Here is a 16,087-nt window from a genome sequence, read left to right as displayed (position 1 = left end):
GTGACCTCCGCTGCACCTGGGTTACAAAAGCTGCCTCTGTGTTTGTGAAAAAACAAAACAAAACAGGATAATAATAATAATAATAATAATAAAATATCCTGCCTCTGGCTAGTTCCTGTGTATTTTTTTTCTCACACTGGGCAGCGTTATTTATAGATAATAAGGCTGCTTATAAGAAACACACACACATACACACACACACACACACACACACACACACACACACTCATTTCCCGGTGGAAGTGATGTTTCTTTGACGTGAAATAGCTTTGGTGTTTGTCTAATCTATGATCTTTGGAATTCCATGCAGAATGTGGTGTTCGGATTGCTCATATCCCTTTTAAATCCGTTTACTTGCAAATTCTCCACACAAAAAATCTGTCAAATAAGACACTCATTTCCCAGCCAAAATATCCTTTGTTGTGTTATTGGAAAGGGCTGGAGAGAAGCCAAGCTGTCCAGCCACATGCTGCTGTGTGGGCACCAAGCTGTCAGCTGTTGGGGTCATTGTCCTTAGGCTAACATCTGCGTTCCGAGCCCTCAGCTACATCACCTGTAAGGAGCAGATCTCTGACATCTGGGCCATTCCCCAAGACTTCTCTGAACCCCCAAACTCGGAATGCTGCTAATTGAGATGTGGGTTTTCAGCAGACCCCCTAGGCAACCCCCTAGGCAATCCCAGCAGCGTAGGGGGACCCGCTGCCACAGAATAGCCCGTGGGCTCGAATTTGTGCCAAGAGTTCTACATACATTATTCATCCAGCCCTTACAACCATCCTTTGAGGTAAGTGGAACTGTCCCCGCTACAAATCAGAACATGTCCTGGACTTCAGGGGTTGGTTAGAAAGAGTAGAGGCTGTGAATGTTATGTCCCTGAACACCAGAGGTCTACCATTGTTCACTTTAATATTTATGAGTCAATAAAACGCATGCCTTAGTCATTTCCAGTTTGGTACAAAAAATGTAAGAAGCCACATCTCATCAATTTGCTTTTGTGCAAACACAGATCAGACCTAAAAGAGTCCGCATGCTACAGCAGAGAGTTTACTAATCTGGCATTTTAAAACACACCTCTTATGTACCACAACGTTTTATAGCTAGAAGCACAGAAAATGCTTCTCACATCTGAGTTCAGAGGAGATGGCCTTCAAATTCGATCGGAACTGGGCACCGGCTCGCTTGGATGGAGCCTGCCTTTGCCAACGGCGGTGCCACGGGCCTTCCAGGGGAACACGGAGGGACCACCAGATCAGAGTCCACGCCACATGTTTTTCTGCATGCCCTGGAGTCCCATGAAACCAGAGTGGGTCGCAGCAGCCACTTCTCAAAGTCTGGTACTCACGCTCGGGGACAACCTGCACGGCGGCAGCCCAGTGACAGGCTAGGTCAACTCGTCCTTGGAAGACTCCACTGCTTACCATGCGTTCAGGGAGGAATATGAGGAAACTTCCAACAGTGCTCAGGCTCCAAGTTTTCAGAACAGTGTTTCGGGAACTCAGTCTCCCGGACACGAAACACTCAGGGTCCTCCCCTCCACGGTCCTCGCGCATGGCAATTTGAGAACCACCCAAGGAGCCACCTTGTCCCTTGAGTGACAAGCGGGTGTTCTCCTTGGGGAGGAATGAACTTAGGCGCAGAAACGTCACCTGAGCTGCTGCAATAAGAATACATGGGTGTCAGGTAAACATTTCTATAGCATTTGAACTGCTGACTGCATCGTGTGCCCATCAACCCAAAGTGGGCCCCAGGTGTTTTCAGATGAACGATGGGCTTACAATTTGCCTGGTTACTCTGTAACCTATTTTTTAAGTGTCAGTAGAGCCCCCCGCCCCCCTCCCCCACATTCTAAGGAAGACAGCTCCAAAAGATGGAAAGGCCACCAGAGACTGCTGATGTCACTAAGTCACTGAGCTAATCAGGTGACACAGCCTCACTTCTATTCTTGCTGAGAAGGGAGATGATAAAACCTATGGTTGAAGCTCTTGGACAGGGGTTTTCTATTACCTGCACTTGAAAACGTGGCAGTGTATTCACAAGTATCATATTCCCTGAGGGCTCTGCGTATTTGGGGGATATTAACTTCAGTGAGTGGAAGTGTCCTGGGTCACATTTTTCTCTAAGAGCTTCCTAAAATCTCTCTACTTTTTCAACTGACATTGAACGCTACCGGTGGGCACACCTCAACCATTTCTCTTTGAAGTTCAATACAATATTCAGAATATCTTCGGTGTTAGTTGTTCAGTTTTGCCTGGAACAAAATGAGAACTCAGAATCTTAGTTCTTTTACTTTAGTAATGTTTCCTTATGCCTTTGAAAAAAATTAATAGTGGAGGTCTCTCGAGAATATCAACTAGCCTTTTTCTAATGGCTTAAATGCCTCAGTCTTTTCCCTTTACATTCATTATAATCGACTCAGGCCTTTCCTCTAAAGCAGTAGTCCCAACCTTTTTTGGGCCACAGACCGGTTTAATGTCAGATAATTTTTTCATGGACCGGCCTTTAGGGTGGGACGGATAAATGTATCACGTGACCAAGACAAGCATCAAGAATGAGTCTTAGACGGATGTAACAGAAGGAATCTGGTCATTTTTAAAAAATAAAACATTGTTCAGACTTAAATATAAATAAAACTGAAATAATGTAAGTTATTTATTCTTTCTCTGCAGACCAGTACCAAATGGCCCACGGACCGGTACCGGTCCATGGCCCGGGTATTGGGGACCACTACTCTAAAGTCAGATTCTGATAGATTGTGTCCATTCTATTTCTTGGTTTTTCTACTTTAGTTTCTGTATTGGACTATTTCTAATTTTCAGCTGGTTTCTTTAGTTATAGAATCTTCTTTCCCTTCCCATTATGTTGTTTCATATTCTCTCCCAGATCTTAGCCTATAGTTATTATTACTATTATTATTATCATCATTATTATTAACTTATTCTATTACATGAAACACATGTAAAAACTTTCCTTCTATTTGGCTACATTCTCTTTCAGACTGGGCTCTTCACCTGTTTCACCCATGCTAACCCCCTAATTTCCCTCCTTTTATTGAAAGGAATAAAATATTGGAGTTGAATACTGGATGGGCTGCTTTTCTTTTATTCATATTTAACATGGGTTGCCTGTTGCAGATTTTCTATTTGTTCAAATGCAACATGAACAAGTGCTCCTCGCATCTGAATGCGGTTGTGATCTGTGAGATGGCGCATTTTATTTATAGACTTACACGCAGTGAGGATAAAACCCGCTCCCCTGGATCTATGCCAGATTTGAGCTCCGCCTTCTCTTCTGAAAATGTGGTGAGCCCTTTGCCACCATCCCCTCACCCTAGTTAGGAGCGTACCCTGTTCCTCTGACAACGCCCTACCACTTTGAATCTTTGCCTCTCTTCAGTGCAAGGCCCCCAGAACGTGGCAAACCCTCGTGATTCTTCCCAGCTCTGGTCAGGTCCTGCGGGTGGTAGGGAGGAACTGGTCACTACTCTGGTCACTACTCTGATGGTTTCCCAGGTCTCTGGTTTATTTTCCTCTACAATTCCTTCCTTGCCTGCTTACTCTACCCCTTCACCTCACGACTTAGATCCGTGTCTTCTCTGTATCAGAATTATGAGTGAGAATTCTTGGTATTTTGCCTCCTTGGTTTCCTTCCCCAGTAGGGATTTCCTGGGGGGTGGGGGTGAGATGGAGGCCGTTCTGCAATGTGGTACACTTTTTGAAGTCTATGGCATGAAGTCGTCTAATTTTTTTGTTGTTGTTGTTAGGTCGCTCCTTTATTCATTTGATTTATTTATGCTGGTTTTTACTCTGCTGCTCACTTTCTATCCACTTGTGGGCTGTGGTCCAGATCCTGTCGTTTCTACGTGGATATCCTCGCCAGGCTCTTCGGGCTGCATATGTGCCTGTTTAAATTGTAGAGTATTTTACTTGCAAATAAAGCTCAACAGTCACTAAAATATGAAGGAAGAAGAGCAGAGAAAACCATCGGAGCCATTTGCTCCTAAAGAACATTCACATCGACCACGCACTGCCGCCTGCATTTTCAGGAAGCCCCAGGAGGGCAGCGTCTGCATCCGTCCTGCATCCCTGAACGAAGGAATGTCTGGTTCCCCCACTTTACAGATGGGAAGACTGAGGCAACAATCATTTGAGGCCTTGTCCTAAAGGAGGGGGGGGGGTTTAAAACGAGGCGAACGGGACAATGAGCCGGTGGAAGGGGACCCGGGGCCAGACCGGAGAACTCTCGCCTGGTAGGACCTCAGGGACGGAGGTCGGTTCATCACTCAGGATCCTGCAAAGCTGCTGCTGCACCCGCTCTGTAGCCCCGCGCGGGCCAGCGCTACCCTGGCGTCCCGTGCGGTTGCCACGGAAACAGCAGCCAGCGGCGCAGGCGCGTAGCGCGCAGAGGGGGCGGGGAGCGGGCTGGGGAGGAGAGGTGCGGCACTGCGCAGGCGTAGCGTCTCCGTTGCTAGGTTTCGGCTCGCGTCCAGATGAGTGACCGCAGCGAAGTTCCAGAGCCTCCGGGACCGGACGGAACCGACCCAATCCCCTTCTCTGTGTTTGAGCAGCCCTGGCTGTCACGTTTTCTTGCTGGAAGGGCGTGGATACCCCAGATCCCTGCCCCTCCCTCCGGAAGACCCACCCCCCTGAGCGCGTCTGGTGGGGGTCCTGACCCCTGCAGCCAGACCGGCCTTTTGGAGGCCGACCGGACCCAAGAGCTTCTCGGCGGGACAAGGAACGAAGGAAAGTAGCCGACCATGTCGAACGTGTAAGTGATGGGTTGCTGGGCCACAGCCACGGGGTGCGCTCCTCCAAACCACAAGACGCTTTGCTCCTCCTCTTTGCTTCTCTTCTTCTCCCTGTCGCCTACCTCCTCCCGCCCGGTCGGTGACCTCCCCTGGGCCCTCTGCTGTGTGTGGCCCCCTAAGTCCTGCTGATGTGTTTTGGAGGAGGCAGAACCTTCAGAACTTCAGTCCATTGCCTGCTTTTTAAAAATAATATTTCCCAGTGGTGAATGATTGTTCTGTGCAAACAGCCAGGTGCCAATATTAAGTCAAGAAAGATCTTGGGAAGCTTCTTTGTACCCCTTTGCTTTTTGCTAAGGAACACCTGTCAGGTGGCAGGGAAGAGTGGCTGAGCTCTCACTGTGCCCAGCACTTACATAGTAGCGTTTCATTGGTTTTCATAGTGATAGTTTCAAACCTGTGTTATAGTACTGACTCCGTGGGCACTGTGCCAAGTGCTTCAAGTAGAATAGCTTTTCATCTTCACAACACCCCTGTCAGGTAGGAGCTGCTGCTATATTACATCCATTTTACAGAGGAAGAAACAGGCACAGAGAGGCTAAGCAACGCATACACAGCAGAGAGTGCCAACGCGGGCACGGTGGCTGCAGCTGTGCTGTTCCTCACCCTGCACGGTGGGTCCAGCTGTGCTGTTCCTCACCCTGCACGGTGGCTGCAGCTGTGCTGTTCCTCACCCTGCACGGTGGCTGCAGCTGTGCTGTTCCTCACCCTGCACGGTGGCTCCAGCTGTGCTGTTCCTCACCCTGCACGGTGGCTGCAGCTGTGCTGTTCCTCACCCTGCACGGTGGCTGCAGCTGTGCTGTTCCTCACCCTGCACGGTGGCTGCAGCTGTGCTGTTCCTCACCCTGCACGGTGGCTGCAGCTGTGCTGTTCCTCACCCTGCTGTCTAGGCCACTGGTTCTCAAAGTGTGCGCCAGGGCGCAAGAAGGTTTCCAGGTGTGCCCTATGGTATTCCAGAGAAATATGTGCCTGTTGGGGACCAAAAAACCAACAAGGTTTTTGGAGTTTAGATTTTGGGGGGGACAAAGGTGTGGGGAATTGGCTGTAAGCTGACAGTCTGCCCAAACTCCCCACCTCACATGCCTGATTAGGTTGCAAAAGGCTGTTAAGCTGTGGTGCTGGATTGTTTACACTACCCACCATGTTCCCCAGAAAGACTGGAGGCAAGTTTCTTCTATCCTTTGTTTGGTGTACAGTTAAGATGATAGGTATGGTGGGGGTTTTCTGCACTCAACACAATTAAGAGTAAAAAGAGAGGAATTCTTCAATGTATTGATGAGGAAATGAGAGTTTGCCTTTCAAATATATGCCCAGACATTGAAGAAATCGCTAGGACACATCGAGCTCATGTTTCTCATAAACACAAGAATGAAAAAAACTTAACACATTCGCACCGGGACCTGCCAAATTTACTAAATCTTACTAAGAATGTATCTATATATATAAAAAGATAACTTTTTTGTCGCTTTTAAATTTTTTGACCACTCTTTTTTATGAATTCTCAAAAGCATAACTAAAAAAATGTAACATAAACATGTTTTTTAATGTCAGAATAAATTTAATTTTGTCGTATTTATTTTGTTTAATTACCATAAAAGCACGCTTGGACTTTTTTTTTCTTTAATATATGACTTAATTATTATAACATATTTCTCAGAAATTTGTATATCGTGCACCTACAATTATTTGTAGGATTTTAAATGTGCCCAGACTTCAAAATGTTTGAGAACCACTGGTCTAGGCGAAGGGGTCAGAGCAGAGTGGTCAAGGGCTGGGAAAGGGTAGCAGGCGGGAGAGACCAGGAGTCCAGCGTCAGAGGTGTTGAAATGCCGGTTGGCCGTCGAGGGGAGATCAGGCAGGCAATCGAATAGCGAAGTCTTGAGCCCAGGAGAGAGGTCAGTGTATGAAAAATATAAGTCGACTGCTGTGGGTGGAGGGGTGGTCTTTATGAGGCAGGGAATGAGTGTCCACAGAGAGGAAAGGGGTCCAAGGACTGAGCCTGGGCTGCTCTAATAGTAGTTGGGGGGGGGGGCAAAAAGAGAAACTGAGGAAGGGGTCAGAGGCGTGATCCCTGAGGAGGAAGCAAAGTCCATGGTGCCCTGGAAGCCAGGTGGTGGGGGGGGAAATAATGTTTCTCAGTGGGGGGAGTAACAGACTCTGTGAAATGGGGCCGAGACCAGCCAGAGGAGAACTGGGAACTGACCGTTGACCTGGCAAGGTGGCGGCCCAATGGTGACCTTGACCTTTATTGGAGCGATAGATGGAGCAGGGTGAGCGCAGGAGAGAACGGGAGAGAAACTGCGGACAGTGCGCACAGCTAACTATGTCAGGGGTTTTGCTCTAGCTGGTGGCAGGGAAAGGGGACCCGGAGACATTTTTTTTTTTAAGATTTCTTTTAAAGATAGGAAACAATAGTTGATTTGTTGGTTGGAGGGAATGGCCCAGTCGGCGGTCAAGGAACAGGATGCTGTGGGAGGAGGAGGGAGAGGCGGGGGACGTCCTCGTTGGAGAGGGCGTCAGGCCTTGGCGTCGGGTAGAGGGGTGTCTCTCACAGGGTCCCGTGGAAAGGCAGAGTGGAGTCTGGTGGTGAACACACAGTTCCGTGGGTGGATGGATGTCCAGGTGGGGGGCCTGGAAAGATGTTGTGGATGGTGGACGATGGTGACACAGAGGGGCAGTGGGCAGTCAGGACCTTCCGATTAAGTGAGGTTCAAAGCTGGGGAGCGTTGGGGATGAGGGAGGGAGAACAGTCTGGGCGGGGCCCAAGGAGCAAGGAGGGGCCTTGACCCAGCCCCCCCACGCCGTGGGGAAAAGGGACCCCCCCTGAGAGGGCTGCCCTGTCCTTACGGGACAGCCGGACCTCCCTTCACAGAAAAGAAGTCTTCAGGGAGCATGCCAGGAGGAGAAGGAACAGCCAGAGAACATTGGAAGAACGGAAGGTTTATCGTGTGTGATATAACTTGGTGAGAATTCTCATTTTGCAGCCCTTAGATTTTCTGTGGACGAGTACGTGGTATGTTTGAACACCCCCCACTTCCAGTTCAGGAAAATTGCCAAGCTTACAAACAGGACAGTCTGGACTTTCTCAACTGTCGTGTTCGGTCTTCTCTGCCACAACCCTGCTGATTTCAAGTGTCTGTAACATTTCTAGGTCATCTGCTCAAGTCTGAAACCAATCATGTACTTAAAAAAAATTCTAAGTAATCTCCTGGATAAAATAGTGCCTTCTCTTTACAAGGCGCATTTAAAATTTCCAGAACACATTCGCATCTATTATCCCATGCCGCAGTAATCCTTCGAGGTGTCCGGGCCAGGCGTCAGGGTCCAGCCTGAGGAAGTCAAGGCACAGGAGGTTAAGTGACCTGCCTAGGACCGACTACTTGAAGAAGAAGCAGGTTCTGATTTCAAACTTGGAGCACATTTACTGTTAAAAACCACCTTGCCAGCCCTGGCCAGTTGGCTCAGTGGTAGAGCATCAGCCCGGCATGTGGAAGTCCCGGGTTTGATTCCCGGCCAGGGCACACAGGAGAAGCGCCCATCTGCTTCTCCACCCTTCCCCCTCTCCTTCCTCTCTGTCTCTCTCTTCCCCTCCACAGCCAAGGCTCCATTGGAGCAAAGTTGGCCTGGGCACTGAGGATGGCTCCATGGCCTCTGCCTCAGGCACTAGAATGGCTCCGTCCACAACAGAGCAACGCCCCAGATGGGCAGAGCATCGCCCCCTGGTGGGCATGCCGAGTGGATCCCGGTCAGGTGCATGCGGGAGTCTGTCTGTCTGCCTCCCCGCTCCTCGCTTCAGAAAAATACAAAAACAAACAAACAAACAAAACCAACAAATCACCTTGCCATCTATCCCCTAGAGAAATAAAAAAACACCATGTCCACGCAAAAAAAATGTACAGAACTGCTCATGGTGGCATCATTCACAAGAGCCAAAAGGCAGAACCACCCAGCCTGCCCATCAGGTGATGGACGGCTACACGAAACACGCTGTCTGGACCCGCTGTGGAACATTATTTGGCGATCCAAAGGAGTGAAGTTCTGACACACTCCAACACAGATGAACTCTGAAAACACTATGCGGAGGGTAGTGAGCCAGTCCCAGGGGACCACCGATCGCGGGGTTCCACTCCTGTGTGATGTCCAGAGTGGACCGAGAGAGACAGAAACTGGACAGGTGGTTTCGGGGCTGGGGGTGGGGTGGGAATAATGGCAAACAGGGAGTGACCACTAATCAGGCACAGGGTTTCTTTCCAGAATGATAAAAATGTTCTGAAACCAGTTAAACGTGACAGTTGCACAACTCTGAGAATATACGAAGATCCCGTGGTCTGTACACTTTAAACGGGTGAGTTTCTGATATGTGAATTACATCTCCATAATGCTCCTATTAAAAAAGTCATCACAGGCCTGACCAGGCGGTGGCACAGTGGATAGAGCGTCGGACTAGAACGCGGAGAACCCAGGTTCGAGACCCCGAGGTCGCCAGCTTGAGTGTGAACTTATCTGATTTGAGCAAGGCTCACCAGCTTGAGCCCAAGGTCGCTGGCTTGAGCAAAGGGGTCACTCATTCAGCTGGAGCCCCACACCCCCATCAAGGCACATATGAGAAAGCAATCAATGAACAACTAAGGAGCTACAACAAAGAGTTGATGCTTCTCATGTCTCTCCCTTCCTGTCTGTCTGTCTTTATCTGTCCCTCTCTCTGTCTCTCTCTGTCATAAATAAATAAATATGTCATCATGCTGTTTCCCTTATCCGACGCGGTTTTCACGGGAGCTGACTTGAGGATGCTGAGACGTCAGGACAGCGGGGTGGCGTGGGATGAGGCTCAAGCCGGACAGCGAGGTGGCGTGGGATGAGGCTCAAGCCGGACAGCGAGGTGGCGTGGGGTGAGGCTCTAGCCGGACAGCGAGGTGGCGTGGGATGAGGCTCAAGCCGGACAGCGGGGTGGCGTGGGATGAGGCTCAAGCCGGACAGCGGGGTGGCGTGGGATGAGGCTCAAGCCGGACAGCGGGGTGGCGTGGGGTGAGGCTCTAGCCGGACAGCGGGGTGGCGTGGGATGAGGCTCAAGCCGGACAGCGGGGTGGCGTGGGATGAGGCTCAAGCCGGACAGCGGGGTGGCGTGGGATGAGGCTCTAGCCGGACAGCGGGGTGGCGTGGGATGAGGCTCTAGCCGGACAGCGGGGTGGCGTGGGATGAGGCTCAGGCCGGACAGCGGGGTGGCGTGGGATGAGGCTCAGGCCGGACAGCGGGGTGGCGTGGGATGGGGCTCAGGCCGGACAGCGGGGTGGCGTGGGATGGGGCTCAGGCCGGACAGCGGGGTGGCGTGGGATGGGGCTCAGGCCGGACAGCGGGGTGGCGTGGGATGGGGCTCAGGCCGGACAGCGGGGTGGCGTGGGATGGGGCTCAGGCCGGACAGCGGGGGTGGCGTGGGATGGGGCTCAGGCCGGACAGCGGGGTGGCGTGGGATGGGGCTCAGGCCGGACAGCGGGGTGGCGTGGGATGGGGCTCAGGCCGGACAGCGGGGTGGCGTGGGATGGGGCTCAAGCCGGACAGCGGGGTGGCGTGGGATGAGGCTCAGGCCGGACCAGGACTTCAGGGGGTGTGGGGGTGCCACAGGTGGGCCTGGTGGAGGCCCAGTGCTCAGGCCCCTGGCAGACGGGAAGGGAGGAATGGTGGCCAGTGGACACACATGGGAAGCGCCGATGCCAGTGTCCGTCTGCGGGGCCAGGGCTATGATGCCGGTCGGGGTGCTCGAGCAACAACTTAACGTTTTCCCGTCAACCCCCAACCTTCGCGTGTCTCGCCAGCGAGGGTCAGTGGAGAGAGACAGGCTGCAGAGTGGAAGGAAAGGGTCGGTGGACAGACAGCCCCGGGGAAGGAAAGGGTCGGTGGAGAGACAGCCCCGGGGAAGGAAAGGGTCGGTGGACAGACAGCCCCGGGGAAGGAAAGGGTCAGAGGAGAGACAGCCCCGGGGAAGGAGAGGGTCGGTGGAGAGACAGCCACGGGGAAGGAAAGGGTCGGTGGAGAGACAGCCCCGGGGAAGGAAAGGGTCGGTGGACAGACAGCCCCGGGGAAGGAAAGGGTCGGTGGAGAGACAGCCCCGGGGAAGGAAAGGGTCGGTGGACAGACAGCCCCGGGGAAGGAAAGGGTCAGAGGAGAGACAGCCCCAGGGAAGGAAAGGGTCGGTGGAGAGACAGCCCCGGGGAAGGAAAGGGTCGGTGGAGAGACAGCCCCGGGGAAGGAAAGGGTCGGTGGAGAGACAGCCCCGGGGAAGGAAAGGGTCGGTGGACAGACAGCCACGGGGAAGGAAAGGGTCGGTGGAGAGACAGCCCCGGGGAAGGAAAGGGTCGGAGGAGAGACAGCCCCGGGGAAGGAAAGGGTCGGTGGAGAGACAGCCACGGGGAAGGAAAGGGTCGGTGGAGAGACAGCCCCGGGGAAGGAAAGGGTCGGTGGAGAGACAGCCCCGGGGAAGGAAAGGGTCAGAGGAGAGACAGCCACGGGGAAGGAAAGGGTCAGAGGAGAGACAGCCCCGGGGAAGGAAAGGGTCGGTGGACAGACAGCCACGGGGAAGGAAAGGGTCAGAGGAGAGACAGCCACGGGGAAGGAAAGGGTCAGAGGAGAGACAGCCCCGGGGAAGGAAAGGGTCGGTGGACAGACAGCCACGGGGAAGGAAAGGGTCGGTGGACAGACAGCCACGAGGAAGGAAAGGGTCGGTGGACAGACAGCCACGGGGAAGGAAAGGGTCAGAGGAGAGACAGCCACGGGGAAGGAAAGGGTCAGAGGAGAGACAGCCACGGGGAAGGAAAGGGTCAGAGGAGAGACAGCCCCGGGAAGGAAAGGGTCGGTGGAGAGACAGCCCCGGGAAGGAAAGGGTCAGAGGAGAGACAGCCCCGGGGAAGGAAAGGGTCGGTGGAGAGACAGCCCCGGGGAAGGAAAGGGTCGGTGGAGAGACAGCCACGGGGAAGGAAAGGGTCGGTGGAGAGACAGCCACGGGGAAGGAAAGGGTCGGTGGAGAGACAGCCCCGGGGAAGGAAAGGGTCAGAGGAGAGACAGCCACGAGGAAGGAAAGGCTGCGGCCCAGGAGGCCAGACTCCGAAGGCTCGTGCCACCGGGACAGTGTTTGGCCGACAGTTGCAGTGGAGGGGTCGGCTCTGCCGTGGCCCTGGGGGTGTTGCTGCCCTGCTGACCTGGGTAGGAGCCACTGAGCGCGGTGACCTTGGGTGACAAGGCCTGGCTGGCTCTGCTCCAAAGCGGTGTCCAGGCGCTCAGAAATTCTAGGTGTGTTTCCAGATCTTCGCTAAGCTTTGGTACATATACACTATGGAATGCTACTCAGCCATAAGAAATGATGACACTGGATCATTTACAACAACATGGATGGACCTTGATAACATTATACTGAGTGGAATAAGTAAATCAGAAAAAACTAAGAACTACGTATATGATTCCATACATAGATGGAACATAAAAACGAGACTCAGAGACATGGACAAGAGTGTAAGAGTGTGGTGGTTACGAGGGGGGGAGAAGCAGGGGCGGGGAGGAAGGAGAGAGATGGGATGGGGGGGGAGGGGCACAAAGAAAACCAGACAGAAGGTGACGGAAGACAATCTGACTTTGGGTGAGGGGTATGCAACATAATCAAATGTCAAAATAATCTGGAGATGTTTTCTCTAAACCTATGTACCCTGATTGATCAATGTCACCCCATTAAAATTAATAAAAAAAAAATTACCCTCCCCCCCCCAAAAAAGAAATTCTAGGTGTGTCCAGCCGTTCCGCCGGCTCTCGCTCCCCTGGAGGACGCCTCCTCCACCCAGGGCCCCCTTGCTGTGGACGGGTGGGGGGCTGGGTGGGCTCAGGTCGCCCCACCGGCTCCCTGCGCAGACGGCATCCTTGGCTGCTGCACCACCTCCGGTGCTTACGGTGTGTTCAGTGCTTTGAAGTCTGATAAGAGGCCTTTATCTTTTATGATCAACTCCGCCCCCACATGCAGAAATTATGATGAGGATTATTTATAGAGTCTGCCCCGTATTATTGCCAAATTCTTGGTAATATTACGTCAGCATGGCGGTGTCAGGAGTCTGGGTTGGGTCTGTTTTTTTTTTTATCTCGTCTCTCCGGGCAGACACTGCCTGCTGCCCACGCAGACCTTCTGCGGCCAGCATTCTAGAATTCTCTCCGGCTTTGTTGTGGCTTTTCTCTCTGCCTTGCTACTGGGCTGCACTAATTAACTCCTCATATTTGGTTACCGTGGATTTTGCCATGATGCCACGTACAAGCAGTCTTTTTATTTTGTTTTAATCTTTTATATTAACGCCTTTCGTGGCCGCCTTGTCCTTCTGGTCTTCCGGGTGGGTGTCCGGTGTTCCTCTCCGGGAGTTATTTGGTCCCTGGATCGCAGCGTGGGGCAGCGGTCACCACCGCTGTTCCTCGGCGTGTGCAGATAGGACCGGATCCGGCACGCGCTGTGAATGACCGTGGATGGAGCATCTTCTGGCCGTCTGTGGGAACTCCGCGGAGTTTATTGTCCTAGGACGCGATCGTTAGAGCCGTCCGTGTGTTTAGCTCTCCGGGATTCCTGGGGTGACCCCTCCTTGGTCACAAAGAAGGAGTCCTTTGATCTGGGTGCCGTGTTCTGTTTGCTAAAGGGGAATTTCAGACCCGAGTTTAAACAACATTAGCCTGTCCTTGTCACCTGTCATGTTGTCCTGACAGGCTCAGCCCCTAGACCGTGTGGTAGTCCACAGGAGGAGCGGACGGGTTGTCCACGTCCTGCAAACGTGTGCTGAGCCTGCGGGTGTGTGCGGCCAGCGCCGTCCCCCCGTCCCCGGGGGCTGGAGGCCTGGGCTCCTCCGGACCTGGAGCAAGTTCATATTCTCCAGGCAGACGTTTGATAAGCCCGTTTATCCTTCTCCGTGGTGCATCCAGCCCTGCTCATTTCTGTTCCCCCCACCCGCCCTCGCCTGTTCCCTTGTCTTTTTGTTTCTTTTTTATTTGCTTATTTATTTTGTATTTTTCTGAACTGAGAAGCAGGGAGGCAGAGAAACAGACTCCCGCATGTGCCGGACTGGGATCCGCCTGGCACGCCCACCAGGGGGAGGATGCTCTGCCCATCTGGGGCGTTGCTCTGTCTTGACCAGAGCCATTCTAGTGCCTGTGACGGAGGCCATGGAGCCATCCTCAGTGCCAGGCCAACTTTGCTCCAGTGGAGCCTCGGCTGAGGGAGGGGAAGAGAGAGACAGAGAGGAAGGAGAGGGGGAGGGGTGGAGAAGCAGATGGGCGCTTCTCCTGTGTGCCCTGGCTGGGAATCAAACCCGGGACTCCTGCACACCAGGCCGACGCTCTACCACTGAGCCAACTGGCCAGGGCCTCTTTTTTATTTTATTTTGTTTGTTTTGGGTTTTTTTTTCTTTTTAGTTGTCTTTTTTAGGTGTAGCAAGCAGAATTGCCGAAGTGTCCCCGACACCTTGAGTAGGCAGGTGACACTGTGGAGTAGCAGGTGACACTGTGGAGTAGGCAGGGGACACTGTGGAGTAGCAGGTGACACTGTGGCTGCTCTTTCACAAAGCTCTTCCCAGGAAGTCACTGGCTCTCAGTCGCTGGTTGTGCACGAGGGACGATGCACTGGGCTCCGTGGAGTCCTGACCCTCTGAGCATCACGCTCAGAAGCTCGTCCAGCACGATGCTCTGTCATGTGCCACATTTTTTAAACATCACCAAGTCCAGAGAAATCTGGTGCTTGCACCCAGCCGAGGGTGTGTCAGAGACGACGTCCGTGTCCGAGCTCACTGGGGTCTGGGGAGCAGGGGGAGGGAGGGGGGGTGTTTGGGGCTGTACATCTTTGTGCTTTGGGGCTGTTTACCACATCCAGGCCACATGATGCGTTTCTCCCCACCATCCTGGCAAAAGTCGGGATGGTGTCTTTCGTGGTGGCGGTGGCTGGCTTATCTTTGGTAGAGGCAGAGATGGCTCCGTCTGGGCTGAAGTCCTGGGTTCCAGCCCTGGGCCCTCACTCAGGAGCAGGCCATTCCTTCCCCCACCTCGGTGGGAGGGACAGGAGCCGCCTTCAGTGGAGTGTCACCAGGATTACCCACCGGACAGAAGGTGGCACTCGGTCAAAAAGTGGGGAGTTCGCGTGAGGAAGGGCTGACCGCGGGGCCGGAGCAGAGCACGCGGGGGGCGGCCTCCCGGTGACCTGGGGAAGGCAGGGGAGGGACTCGGGGTGAAAGGTGGGCTGAGGGAGCATGTGGATCTCCACCCGCCCCGAGCCACCTCCGTAGTGGCCGTGAGGGATGGGACCGGCTGCAAACGCATGGGGCCAAGAGGACACGGGGGCGTTTGACAGGGGACGCCAGGAGATGGAGGAGGAGGGAAAGGAGACTGGATGAGAAAGGACAGGCGGGGCAGAGACCGCGACCTGGAGCCAGCAGAGGGCCGATGATGGGTCAGGTCAGGGTGGACCCCTGGGAAGGGGGCGGGGACGTCTGGTCCTTCTGAGCTGAGGACTGGCTGTCAGTCTGTCAGGGCAGGGGCGTTCCCAGCCCAGGAGCTGGCGCTAAGCTGCCCACCCGGGCGGAGGAGGCATGTGCAGGTGGCCTGGGACACCAGGCGCAGGGAGTGTGACAGGGAGAGGCCAGACTGACCAGGAAGAGGAAGTGAGAGCCCCCCAGGCCCTGTCCCCTCGCTTTGCCGGCAGGGGGTGGAGCTGCCCTCCCAGCACAGGGGAGACCTAGCACAGACACCTAGACGGACACCCACATTCTGGAGTCCCCCCTCCCCGGGGAGTGGCTGGGACCGTGACCTCCCCCATCCTCCCCCCCCCCCAGTGGAGCCCACTGATCAACCAGCTGCTTTCCAGACATGCTGAACTTCCAGGGAGCTTTCAGTCCTGGTTCTCAGATGTTATAAAAGAGCCCAGCCCTGGCCGGTTGGCTCAGCGGTAGAGCGTCGGCCTAGCGTGCGGAGGACCCGGGTTCGATTCCCGACCAGGGCACACAGGAGAAGCGCCCATTTGCTTCTCCACCCCTCCGCCGCGCTTTCCTCTCTGTCTCTCTCTTCCCCTCCCGCAGCCAAGGCTCCATTGGAGCAAAGATGGCCCGGGCGCTGGGGATGGCTCCTTGGCCTCTGCCCCAGGCGCTAGAGTGGCTCTGGTCGCAACATGGCGACGCCCAGGATGGGCAGAGCATCGCCCCCTGGTGGGCAGAGCGCCGCCCCATGGTGGGCGTGCCGGGTGGATCCCGGTCGGGCGCATGCGGGAGTCTGTCTGACTGTCTCTCCCTG

General features: G+C 53.9%; 1 protein-coding gene across 3 annotated transcripts in view; it reads left to right on the top strand.

Annotated features, from left to right (window-relative positions):
* The first annotated feature begins 4,496 nt into the window (after nt 1–4,496).
* The window catches only part of IQCA1 (IQ motif containing with AAA domain 1), a 149,764-nt gene continuing 138,173 nt past the window's right edge, over nt 4,497–16,087 (top strand). For 2 of the 3 annotated variants that reach the window (XM_066345176.1, XM_066345175.1), the window contains exon 1: nt 4,497–4,764. In XM_066345176.1, the coding sequence (XP_066201273.1) occupies nt 4,754–4,764 (11 nt within the window). In that variant the 5' untranslated portion in view covers nt 4,497–4,753. The remainder of the gene's footprint in view (nt 4,765–16,087) is intronic. The other variant, XM_066345178.1, reaches the window with a different exon arrangement.

The sequence above is a fragment of the Saccopteryx leptura genome, chromosome 7 (genome assembly GCF_036850995.1).
Source record: "Saccopteryx leptura isolate mSacLep1 chromosome 7, mSacLep1_pri_phased_curated, whole genome shotgun sequence".
Classification (NCBI taxonomy): domain Eukaryota; kingdom Metazoa; phylum Chordata; class Mammalia; order Chiroptera; family Emballonuridae; genus Saccopteryx; species Saccopteryx leptura.
The sequence above is the reverse complement of the archived record's forward strand: the minus strand, read 5'-3'. Positions and strand labels throughout refer to the sequence as shown.